This window comes from Mauremys reevesii, linkage group 1 (genome assembly GCF_016161935.1).
Source record: "Mauremys reevesii isolate NIE-2019 linkage group 1, ASM1616193v1, whole genome shotgun sequence".
Taxonomy (NCBI): domain Eukaryota; kingdom Metazoa; phylum Chordata; order Testudines; family Geoemydidae; genus Mauremys; species Mauremys reevesii.
The window spans coordinates 55,763,371-55,776,425 of NC_052623.1; the positions used below are offsets into that span (position 1 = coordinate 55,763,371).

A 13,055-nucleotide genomic window follows, 5' to 3' on the forward strand; every position below is an offset into this window, starting at 1 on the left:
TCGTCATCTGCTCACTTAGTGCAAAAGTTTTTCCTAGAACACCCATTCCTCATCCACTGAAACAGTTTGCTAGGGATCCATCAAAAACAACTGTAACTAGCCATCCTATGAAGAGAATTTTTTCTTCATTTGCTGTATAACCTTGCATAGAAAGATTAAGAAACCTTCTTGCCACTCTTCTGTATTGTAGGGCTATACAACATATTATATCAGGTCTTCAATATTATGAGGGGAGATTCAGCATTCACAGAAATCCTCTGTTCCTCTGACTGTTTTTAATAAGTGCATGAAACTGGATCTTGTTATGTAAGAGGACCAACAATCTGAAATGGATTCACACTTCTCTGTTATTAAGCCAGCAAAAAAATAGGCATAAAGATCATTTAAAAATGTAGTTTCAGCTTTATTAAAAACACAGATTGTTAAATACATCTCGTTCCTGAAATGAAGTGTTTGCTGAAATGGGAGCAATAAATCTAATTTCAACCACAGTTTTAATTAAAGACTAGCAACTAGAAACTTTAAATAGACACTTGGTGGAAAATGTAAAGAAGTGGTTTAGAGATCAGTGGCTGAAGCCGCTGTAACTAGTATTCATCCTTAATGCAATTGCCTTTTATTGTGGAAAATGCCTTCTCCTAGTTTGGTTAATCTAGTGCATGTTTACAGATTAATTTCACTAGTCACACTGGTGATGTGAATGAACCATATAATCAGAGCAATTAATTACAGAAAAGGCCTCTTAAGTCATTGAATCCATTTCTCTGCCAATGCGGAATTGTGCAGTATGGTATATTTTCTAGGGTTTTGTCCAGTCCATTTCCAGGAATGAGGCTTCTACTACTTCCTTGAGAGACGATTTCAGTTGATTTTCTAGTAACGCTAGAACAGAATAGTTCCCCCCCCCCACCCTGTTATAACTCTATTTAGCGCTCTCTATAAAAGTGCTCCTAATGTGAAGCAGTGGTACCTTAATTGCCACTCAAGGCGCAAGGAATGTGAATGATAATTTAATGCTCATCTCATTCAGAACAAATGCTATACATGTTCTACTGCATTTAAACACTGAAGGGCAATTAGAGAGATGGGGATTAGTGCAAATTACCCACTATGTAGTGCTTTCACTGTTTTAACTAAGCAATAAAACTGGGTAATTGTACAACACTAATTGAATGCAGAAACACATAATTGTGTGCCACCATATGTATCCTATTACTACAAAGACAGTATTTTCTAAGCTGCTCTTGTGATCACTGCAGATGGCAACAGTTAGAGAAGTTGTTCTCTAGGGTTTATTATATGGCTATAAAAACATCCCAGGATTTCACAAAATAAACGTGTTAAATAGCAGCAATTATAAAAATGTTCCAATTAAAACATGGAAGGCATGTCCTCCAGAGAACAGAGCAAGTGGATGCATAGGTACAGCATTACAAACTTTAAGCACATTGAAAGCTCATGGAGATTTTTCTGCTAAAATGGATAATAAACATAACAGTACTTACCATTTGTATAGAAATTACCAACTTCAAAGTGTTTTTAAAATGTTAAGAAACTAATCCTCATCGTACACCTGTGACAAATAAATATCATCCCATTTTACAGATCAGGTGATTGAGGCAGAAAGGTTAAGACATTCCTAAGGCCACAGAGAGTTACTCTCAGAGACAGGATTAGAATTCAGAAACTCTTAGCTCTGAGTACTGTGCTAAAGACCACAATCTCCCTCTCTATCAAAGCCTAAATGAACTTTAGAGCAATAATGTAGTCAATGGATCAAATGCTGACTTTCTTACAGTGCGCAGGGCTGCTGAAATGCCGCCAAAGGACATGTGCCTTTTTTCTCCGCCACTCCTCCTCGGCAGCAAACCTGGCTACGCCACTGTATAAGATGGGTGCACAACTGGTTTGAAAAGCCCTATTCAGAGTAGTTATCAATGGTCTGCTGTCAAACTGGGAGGGCATATTAATTGGTTCCTGCCGGAGTCAGTCCTGGGTCCAATACTAGTCAACATTTTACCTACAGATTTGGATAACAGAGTGGAGAATATGTTTATAAAATGTATGGATGACACCAAATCGAGAAGGGTTGCAAGCTCTTTGGAGGACAGCACTGGGATTCAAAGTGATCTTGAAAAATTGGAGAATTGGTCTGAAATAAACAGGATGAAATTCAATAAAGCCAAGTGCAAAGTACTTCACTTAGGAAGGAACTATTACACGCACCGCTACAAAATGGGGAATAACTGGCCAGGTGGTAGTACTGATGAAAAGGATGTCAGAGTTATAGTGAATCAAAAATTGAATGAGAGCAAATCATTTGATACCATTGTGAGAAAGAGAAATACCATTCTGGGGTGCATTAACAGGAGTGTTATATGTAAGACACGTAATTATTCTGCTATACTAGGCACTGTTGAGGCCTGAGCTGTGTGCGCCCAGTTTTAGGCACCAGACTTTCAGAAAGATGGGGAGAGAGTTCAGAAATTGGAGAGAGTTCAGAACGGAGGGGAAAAAAAAAAGAAAGAAAGACAAAAGGTTTAGAAAACCAGACCTATGAGGAAAGATTAAAATAATTAATCTTGAGAAAAGAAGGCTGAGAGGGCATCTGATAGCAGTTATTCAAATATGTTAAGGACTGTTTTAAACAGGCTGATGATCATTTGTGCTCCAGGTTGACTGAAAGTAGAACAAGAAGCAATGGGCTTAATCTACAGCAAGGGAGATTTAGGTTAGATATTAGGAAAAACATTCTAACTATAAGGATAATTAAGTTCTGGAATAGGCTTCCAAGGGCAGTTGTGGAATCCCCACCATTGGAGGATTTTAAGAACAGGTTGGAGAAAACATCAGACAGGGATGGTCTAGATACACTTGGTAAAGCCTCAGTGTAGGGGGCTGGACTAGATGACTTCTCAAGGTCCATTCCATCCCTACTATTCTATGTTTTGTGATATATGTGGAGTTAAGTGCTGAGACAACACATTAGTTTGCTGGTACATATTGACATCAAGAGACCTGACGTCCATGTACACCAATACCCAATTACACTGTCAGAGCAGAGTCAAGGGGCCTTAGTGTAAATGAGAATCAGATCCTTTATATTTATCAGATGAGTGCTGCCTAATTTATCATACCAAGTACCAAGGGGAACACGTCTCCTGTGCTCCCCCATATACCTGACAAGTTCTATGGAAGTGCCCCCATACCCTTTTATAGTTCTTTTCTTTTACATCAGTGGAGCTGAAGTAGTTTTAATATGCAAGTGCTTGTTTTGAAAGTTACGGTCTTTGTGAAAAGTTTAGTGCCTTCTAGCCATTGGGAGGGATAGCTCAGTGGTTTGAGCATTGGTCTGTTAAACCCAGGGTTGTGAGTTCAATCCTTGAGGGGGCCACTTAGGGATCTGAGGCAAAAAAATTGGTCCTGCTAGTGAAGGCAGGGGGCTGGACTTGATGACCTTGCAAGGTCCCTTCCAGTTCTAGGAGATTAGTATATCTCCAATTATTATTGTTTAGTATCAACAGCAGCATATGACCTTTGTGTTCTCTGGACTGGAAAATACACTCAAACAATTTGAATAAAGTGAAGAACAACATGATTACTCACGATAGGCCAGTGGGTATTACCAACAAGGGAATAATGAGGGTGGAGGCAGAAAGACATTAAAAATGCTTCAGGCTATTGCTGTCAAATTTTAGGAATTTAAGAAGTTTGAATACAAAAGCATGGTAGATCTTTTTCCATTAAATCTTCCTGCACATTCCAAGTCACGGTATTTATGAATCCTGACATGTGATTACTATAACTTATGCATGTAGCAATCTATGAACACTAGCATTAAGACTGCTATAGGGGTGTATATGTTCATGTCTAATGAGAGCCCTGGCCTACATGGTTTTGGCATTTTCTGAAAAACGAAGCCAAGAATACAGACAGCTGTCACCGTGGAGTTCTGAATTGTACAAACCCAATTCTCTTTTAGGGTATTAAGATTTACCTGAACCAACTTTCCCATAACAACTTTCCATTGCCAAACAACACTGGACACAGAAGATGATGGCAGACAGTGCACAGCTGAGAACTTATGTTCTTTCCCATCTAAATTATGTTATTGCCTTAAAACACACAGACAGTTATGAGGGCCTTGATACTGAACATTCTCAGCAAGTTAGAATAAATTCAGAGAGCAAACACAAAAATGATTAAGGGACTGGAGAGATTAATTTGCTGGCAAAGACTGAACTAAAGATGACAATGGACGCAATAACTGTCAAGAAATATGTAGACCCCAAGGAGAGAGAGGATTTGTTTAAGGTGTTTTTTCAGTGACTTCAATGGGAGTTGGACTGGCCCTCAGAAGAAAATCAATGACATTAAATTAGAAAAAGGAAGGTTTAGACTATCTAACAAGGAAGGTGTTCTAACAGAAAGATCTATTAGACTGTTTCATGGTTAGAGCAGTCAGAGACGGACTTCAGGGTTCTATTCCTGGATCTGCCACTGAAACACTACATGCTTTGGGGCAGATCATGTAATCTCAGTTTGTATGTCTGTAAATTGAAATACTGCTACTAATCTCCTGTGTAGGGGGGTTGGGTAGCTTGGTACTATGTAAAGGTGCAAAGTATTTATTCCAAGGGAAGTGCCTATAGCCCTATTGCATGAAATATTTGTAGTCAGACTGAAAACACACTCAAAAATTCACTGTATGGAATAATCCTGCACTAGTGTCCTACGACAAAGACTAGCTAAAGACATAGACTGTTTAACTTCTAGGAGCCTGACATGTCTATATTTTTTGTGACTGCTGTTTGGTTTTAAAGATCTTTTGATGGTGAAAAGATTAGTATGAGAGAGAAAGTAAGTTGAAAGGCTAATGACAGACTATTTCACTGAGAGCACAGGTACACTTTCATGCACTCCCAAGTTAGCAGTAACAATACAGGAAGTAGAGCTTTCACTTACCAGTAGATTCTCAGGTTTGATATCCCTGTGAACAATGTTCAAGCTATGGAGGTATTTGATGGCACTGGCCAGATTGTACAGCATCCCACTGGCATCCCGCTCTGTGTATTTGTTAGTGGAGGTAATGGCATCAAAAAGGTCTCCTCCCTGGAACAGAATAATCATGGCACATTAACAACTTCCTGTTGTACACAGACAGCACCGCTTAATAATCTTTCTGGAAAATGAATAGCAGCACTGTGCCACTTTGTGAGGGCCCCACAGAGGTCCTTCCTACCTACAAAGGCCTTGTGTTGTGGTGTCATTCCTCCCAGGTACAGAAGGCTGGGCATGCCTCCCATTCAGAGCTGGTCAACACTGCTCAGTGTGTCAGCTAACGGAGCTGAAAGTTGTGGATTGAGGAAAATATTAAGCAACCCATTCCTCTCCTGTAGCCAAGCATGCTGCTTCTGTGACATTTCCAGCACTGCCAACCTGTTCCCTTAGCACTTACATTGCAAACCGGCTGCATACCAGCATATTCAGCTGTCACTGTGCTGGGTACCAATTCTTGCTGCCATTTATTATAATTACAAATTATTTCCCATAATGTATCTATCTACCCAGCATATATACAATGCATTAAAGGGATCTGTTTCCACCTCTCAGAAATCTTTGAAAACATTAACTTCAGAGACCTCACTCCCTTTTAGAATGTGTCAAGTAGTCTAGGTTTTCTACTTCCTGATGTTAATACTGGGGTCCCCCAGCAGAAAATATGACACACTATTATGCTCAAAGGCATCTGATGAGTTAACATTATTGTCTTACTGCACTGGAGACAATCTATGTCACTTCCCAGTTATCACTAAAAGTATTTAACTCTGTTGCAATCACCCACGCCTCTCTCTGTGTTCCTTCCTACACCATAACATGACATGGTGCCAGAGCTGGCTGGATGCCACCTCCAGGCAGGGGCGGCTCTAGGAATTTTGCCGCCCCAAGCAGGGCGGCACGCCGCGGGGGGCGCTCTGGCAGTCGCCGGTCCCGCGGCTCCGGTGGACTTCCTGCAGTCGTGCCTGCGGAGGATCCGCTGGTCCCACGGCTCCAGTGGAGCATCCATAGGCATGCCTGCGGGAGGTCCACCGGAGCCGCTGGACCAGCGGACCCTCCGCAGGCACGTCTGCGGGAGGTCCACCGGAGCCGCTGGACCAGCGGACCCTCCGCAGGCACGTCTGCGGGAGGTCCACCGGAGCCGCCTGCCGCCCTCCTAGCGACCGGCAGACCGGCTTGGCGCACTGGGGTCTGGAGCTGGCCCTGCCTCCAGGGAGGGGAAAACAAAAGGAAAGGAATGAAGAAAGGAAGAGAAAGTAAGTGAAATTCCTCTGAAGTGAGGAGAGGGTTTATTTTCTCCATTCTCAAGCTCTCGGGCAGCCACTAAATCAGACTCTATTACCAGCAGTGAGCTAAAAGAGAGAAAAAATATTAAAAAGTGATTGAGAATGGCCAAGAGGGCAGGAGAAACCCCAGTTCAATGAAGAGTGTCAGGCAGGGTGAGAAAAATAAAAGGTTGCTTTGCAGAAGAACTGGACCACAGGCCAAAAGCAGAGCAGCTCCATCAAGGAAGCCTAGATCCCACGGAAACAGAAAAGGGGAGGACAGAGTCTGCAAAAACAGTGAGAAAAATCAAGCTGTCTAGCAGGGACAGCAACAACAGAAAGAAGAAAAAAATTAATAAAAGCAGAGTGTTCTTAAAGGAACAGAAGTTATTTCCCAGGGCAATGGAGACAATATTTTCCATAATGCCAGCATTGCCAACTCTCATGATTTTATCCTTTGTTTCATTTTATTAGGTATTTTTCCTTAAGCCCCAGGGCCTGAATCATGCAAATCTCAGTTCTCATTGGGGAAAATAAAAAATAAAAAAGTCAGTTTCTGACCTTTGTGGCTACAGAGAAAATCTAGAAAATATGTCTGCTAGAGGCTCAAAAAGTAGAAGAAAAATAAAAAGAGAACCAAAATATTTGAAAATAAAAAAATAAAACCCCTCATGATTGTTTAGCCAATCTGAAGGTTGTTGTCATCCAACTCAACATTCTTGTACTATTGTGTTTTGACACTAGTATAATTCCTATAGAAAGCATTAATTTCACTGATTATAATCAGTGTAGCCAAAATGCATAAACTGTGTTGAGCAGTTTCATGTTGCATAAGGACTTGTCAATTATGCCAATAAATACCAAGTACATCTCTTTTATATACAATATGGGGGAAGAGGCATAGGACATATTGGACTTAGGTCAAGATAAAAAGAATGGTATATGAAACACTGAAAAATCTATGTGACACATATTTTATTAGGAAATCTGAGTAACTACCACAGAGCAAGACAGGGAAACAGAAGGATGCAAACTGTAATAAAATGAGGTTCAACAAAAAGCTCACAAAGAAACAAAAGCAGAAAACTTGAGCAATTCTGAAAAAAGAACTTGGAGACAGGTGGGTATAGGATGTCCCCTCATTTCTTGAAAATGATCCTGACATACGAAGGTGAAGACTGCAAAAAATCTGAGAAGGGTACACTGTCCAGCACTGTGAAGACCTCCAAAGTAGGGGTAGGTGTTGCACAAAAGAAAAGAACAAGAGAAAGAGGTGAGATTGACAATGAACATCACTATACAGCTAGTGTCTGATTGTGGGCAAGATGAAGACAAAGTTTCAGCACCTTTGCCACCAGTCCAGTAAAAAGCATCTTGCTGAAAATTATAATAGCTCAGCAGAGGATTCAGCAGCACAATTAAGGAATCTGCAAGCTGCAAAGATAAGAGGACTTGTGGTAAATGAAAGCAAAGTTAGCTCATTCCAGAATGCAAATTAGAGTTGTCCAGCACAGATTTATTCCCACTTTGGGTTTTAAAAGTCCACCTCACTAGAATGTTTGAAGACAGTCATTGACAAAACTGGACTATACAGACCTTCTTCTACACTAGCTGATGACACTGATCATGACTCTTTGAATCAACCACTCAGAGGAATCGTGAGCTAGAGAATTTGGAAAACCAGGGGAAAAAATTCAAACAGAATAAAGTCGAAGATGGAGGAGAAAGGGGCCAAGATTAAGCTCAAAAGAGAAGATGAAGGGAAAGGATTGGTTTCTTAAACATTTTAGAAGAGATATTAAACCTCAAGTGTCATGACTTAAGCAAATCTCTAACTATTAGAGATCAGGATGAGACTTAGTGTAGAGGGAAAATTATCTCACATCTACTTATTGTGGGGTTCTTATACCTTTTTGTGAAGCATCTGGAGCTAGCAATGGTCAGACACAGAATACTGGACCTCTGGTCTGATCCAGCATGGCAATCCCTATGTTTTTATATTCCTATGTTCCTAAACCTCAGATGCAACATCAATTACATCAGTCAAGGATCTGGCCCAAAGAGGGGGAAAAAAGGTCAAGCCTCAGATGTAAGGGAAGAAAAAGAAAGATGAGACTAAAGCCAAAAAGAAAAAGGGAAATACCAACCCTAAAGTTAAAGAGAAGAAAAAGAAAGAAAAGAATAGAGGGAAACCTAAACTCAAGAAAGGAAAAGAAAAAGGAAGCAAACAGAGTACATTAATAGAGAGACAGCTAATAAAGCAGAATAATTTTGTTGGCAGTCAGGCAGTCTACCTTGTCCTCCAGTTAAAAAAAAGTGTATAATTAGACTACACTGAGTTTTACTATATTGATAAGTTTTTCTGAAGTTAAAAGAGGAGAAAGAGGTACTGGAAGGCACTTAAAGCATTAATATGGTTGACAAATATTTTTTCTAAGTTGTCTCTGAAGCACTAGTGTTTTATAACTTGCCAAGCTCTGCCTTTCTTATTCATACATCAGGCCAACCCATCTATTACTTAGGCATATTGGGCACAGGGACGACGACACATAAGGATGCAATTTCAACCCTTATCTCTTGATTCTCCGATTTTTCTGGAATTAAGTCAGACTAGCAACATCAGAATGCAGTTTTTATCACCTGCACATAAAGCAGTAAGTTTGTAAGTACAGTAACCAATTATTTATTACCTTGTTATGTAAATGATATAATCTCTTTTCGGCTGTGAAAGTGAAATCATATCCCTGAGCAGTAAAGGAAACTCAATAGTAAATCTTGCTCGTTAAGTTGACTACACCCCTGTTCGGGTTGAATAATAATTTTGTTTTGTTGTGTAGAAAGGCAAAGTGCCAGCGACCAGGTCCTGCAGTCATTTTACAAGCACTGCTTGCAATACGTTTATATTTGTATTTATGAAGTGCTTTTTCTTACACTTAGAGCACTTTAAAAAAAGCAGGGAACGATATGCCTACCATGAAATGAAATGAAGGCAGTATTTACAGCAGCCACTTTTGTCAAACATATTACTGTCAATTAATGCAGGGTGATATTAACTGCAACTGTGCTCTACAACAAGCCTTTTCTTTCCTGTGTGTGAATTTGATTTAAACTCAGGTTTTCAAAAGTCAGTCAATAACAGATGGTTAATCAATTCCAACAGCATGTGCTGTGCATGGGAAACAGTCAGCAATTGTTGAATTAACAATTAATATCTTTCCAGAAATACTTTCCTTGGTGCCTGCAGAGCACAGTATAACAAGGTTTTTTCAATTAAATATTAACAAATAGAATAGATATTCAAAGAAACAATACTAACATCTGATTGGGACCAGTCTTCCCTTATTCCCCCTCATCATATAAAGGTAAAGAACCCATTAATTTCATGTGCTCACAGAAATTCAGATTAATTTATGTCTATGAAAAATCTCCTAAAAGCATGAATATTATCATTACTAAGAAAAAGCAAACCAACAGATTAAACTTCATGGTATCTGCAGAACTTCTTAAGTAAAAAAGAGAGAGAAAGAGCATGCAAGCCTGTGTGGGTATGTTGAGGAGGAAGAGAGTAGGAGAAGTAGTAGAAGTCATTAGAATAGCTTTTCTCTTTACAATCCTATTTTAAGACATTCCCTTTTGTGAATGCTTGCAGTGTCCTCTTCTCTTGTTTAGCTGAGTGAAAACTGGATTATAACTTAAACCCAAACAAAAAAACCCTATTGCATGTCACATTTTCAAACATGGGTGGCTAAGTAGGTTGCTCCTGCAAAACTTGACTGTTTTTAAGTGATTGCTCACCCCTAAGGTCCTGGACACTGCAGTCAGGGCACAACTCACACTGGCTAGTAGATCTTCTGGAGGGAAGGGTGAAGATGGAAGATCTGTCATGGGAAACTGAGTGGAGGTGGGTAGTCACTTGGACCTCAAATGGCCCAGAGTTTGGAATTCAAGCAGACCTATCAGACAGTACTTCTCTGATTGTTTTACTATGCGGCTGCCTAGGTCTCTCTCATTGGACCCCAGAAGCCCAGTCACCTGATGGGGGACCAAAGAATGGCTATAAAACCAGAAAGATGGCAGAGGAGGGGAACTAAGAGGTGGCAGGGTTTACTATGCTTCCAGAGATTAGGTGAGTGGATGGGCACAACTTGGGCAGTGGTTGAAGGGTCTTGTTTCTGTTTGTGGATGAATCATTGAGAGGCAATTCAACTTCTCATCTGTTACATGTTTGTGGTATAATGCACAGGCCAGTCTTTGCAAGCAGGAGAAGCAGGGCCCTACTTAATGCATGAAGATGAGAGGAGAGCATGGTCTTCCAGTTCTGGTGTGGTTGGAAGGCAGTGGTATTCTTTTCATAGGGTAGAACTTTTAAGAGCTTAAAGGCCAATTTGCACACCAGGGTGAAGTTTTTAAATTCAACAGGTGTGTGTACAAGTACTGCTGGCACAAATTAAACATCTACGTTTTAAATGGTTAGGACCCAATTTTCAATCAGTGGACTTCAAATCATGGTCCGCAAGGCCACCAAAACAAAGAGTATTGCTGGAATGATGGGGAATGAGATATTGAGAAAGGAAGTGGTTAATGAGAGAGTTAGTCTCTCTTACAAAGTATTCTACAGAATTAAATAATTGGAGAACCATTGTTTTTATAAGTGAACTTGAAGTGCAGGCCTATTCTGTAAAATCACTATGGAAAATAGCATTTTCTTACTCAAGACCTCTGTGCCCTGGATTTCTTCAGAATTCTCTGATTTTACTGACAAATACATTTTAATTACCTTTCACTCGCAGCGAGCTGGACTGTATTCTGATATGTGTATCATTAACAGAACTGTTACTAAATTCTGATTGCAGACCCCTTATTGTGAAAGATACACGGGCCAGAAAGAACCTGGCTTGACTTGTATAATCCAGGCTGAGTTTGCAGTTCTGGCAATTAGGGGAAAAAAATCTGCTCTTGTAAAGTGAACACATTCAATTGGGAAGTCACTACAAGGCAATAAATTCAGAACCAACTACACAGTGCTGTTTTCACCAAGTTATTTTTCAGGATAGAACCACACTTTAAACAGCAATGGGTTTTTTCAATCTCAATTTCAATTAAACTAAAAGAGAAGATTTAATGAAGGGACACTAACCTCAATGGATACAGATGACACAGGTAATGTATTTTAAATGTAAGGCCACATTACTTTGTTTCATCAAAATACAGTATAATGATGTTTAAACAAATGCTCTGATTGGGTGCTTTTGTTTTGCCTGTTGGTGTAATCTGGGGCCAAATTCTTTTTGAAACATGTGAACGAGAACATGGGCCCCCAAAATACTGTCCACTGAGCACTTGCTGGTGTGGTCTACAAAAAACTATCAGGTCACATAGAGCTGGAAATGAGCAGAGCTAGCAGTTAATTGTGTTAAAATGAGCTAAAAATTCAATTGTTTTCTTATATCAGTTTGTCATGTAAGACAGTGCTGCAGTTACCACAGGAATGTTATGTGATGCCATATGTGAGGAGAAGTGGTCCAGGTGATCACAAATGGAAGGTGAGGTGTCCACAAAACACACACTATTAGGATGTGGTCCACAATATGAACATGCTTAAGAGTCCCCAAACAGCAAGTGTATAAAACACTCATTTCTTGTCATATGTTATTGTAAGTCTTTAGGATAAAAACAACAGGCATTTCAGTGAGTTTTATCATGTATTATGGTTAAAGTTGCTTGAGTAAAATGCCTGAAGATACAGATACAATCTTGAATCGGGTTCACGTATACGGGTGATCTCCTCCAAAATACGCACCTTTACAAGCTCCATGACAAGATACAACTCAGTTGGCATGTCCATCTCCTCAATCAGAAGAACAATATTGGGATGTTTGACCCTTCTTAAAATAGATACCTCATTCTGGATCATGTGCTCCTGCCACAGAACAAAAATCTTAAATGAATACAGATTGGTGGAAAAAACCCTACCCTTTCCACCCACCCGTGAGGGAGAGTTCAGAGGCTCTTGGGACTTTCAAATCTTCCGAAGAATCCATGAAAATCACAAACATTGTTTTTAGAAATGTAGATGTAGAATGTGGGTAGAAAATGTCTGGCAACATTGTGATGACTGAGTCAAGGTCAGAGAAGAGAACACAGAAAATGAAATGTGGGAAGAGAAAAGTCAGTCAGTCACTGAAGCGTCTTAGAAAATTTTCTAATACAAAAAATATTTTGAGCAGTTATAAATATGGTTCTATATTCCTAGAAAGCATTAGGTAAAGAATTATAAAAACCAGCAGCAATTAAGTTAGTATAATATTTACTATATATATATATATATTTATTACTTCTATTTTACTGTTTTTATAGCATTTAGCACTCTGGCAGCTACATGTTTTAATGACAGTAGTTAAAGCAAACACACACACAGTTAGCCAAATGCTGAAGTAAATGCATCTTGCATTGTATTCTGCAGGCTGCTAGACTTGTGCTCTGATGGCCTGTCAAGGGCAGAAAATTCCAGAGGCAAATGCCCTCAACGGCAAAAATTCTGCTATTGGCCAGGAAGAATTCGAACACCAAGAATTTCCCAAACTGATCTTAGCTGTCAAAACAGGATGTCAATCTCACAGAAAAATGTTTTGTTGGAAACATTTATAGTCTTTATCTGAGCTCTCATACTTACTTTTCCTCTACATTTACTTTTTTTTATGATTTTCAGAGCATATTCTCGACCAGTTGACC

At 39.7% G+C, this 13,055-nt stretch overlaps 1 protein-coding gene across 5 annotated transcripts in view; it reads right to left on the bottom strand.

Annotated features, from left to right (window-relative positions):
- Positions 1–13,055, bottom strand: part of DCLK1 (doublecortin like kinase 1) — a 347,909-nt gene that overhangs the window by 35,918 nt on the left and 298,936 nt on the right. For all 5 annotated transcript variants that reach the window (XM_039547139.1, XM_039547110.1, XM_039547101.1 and 2 more), the window contains 3 exons: positions 12,997–13,054; positions 12,124–12,243; positions 4,966–5,112 (listed from right to left, as the gene is read on the bottom strand). In XM_039547139.1, the coding sequence (XP_039403073.1) occupies positions 4,966–5,112; positions 12,124–12,243; positions 12,997–13,054 (325 nt within the window). The remainder of the gene's footprint in view (positions 1–4,965; positions 5,113–12,123; positions 12,244–12,996; position 13,055) is intronic.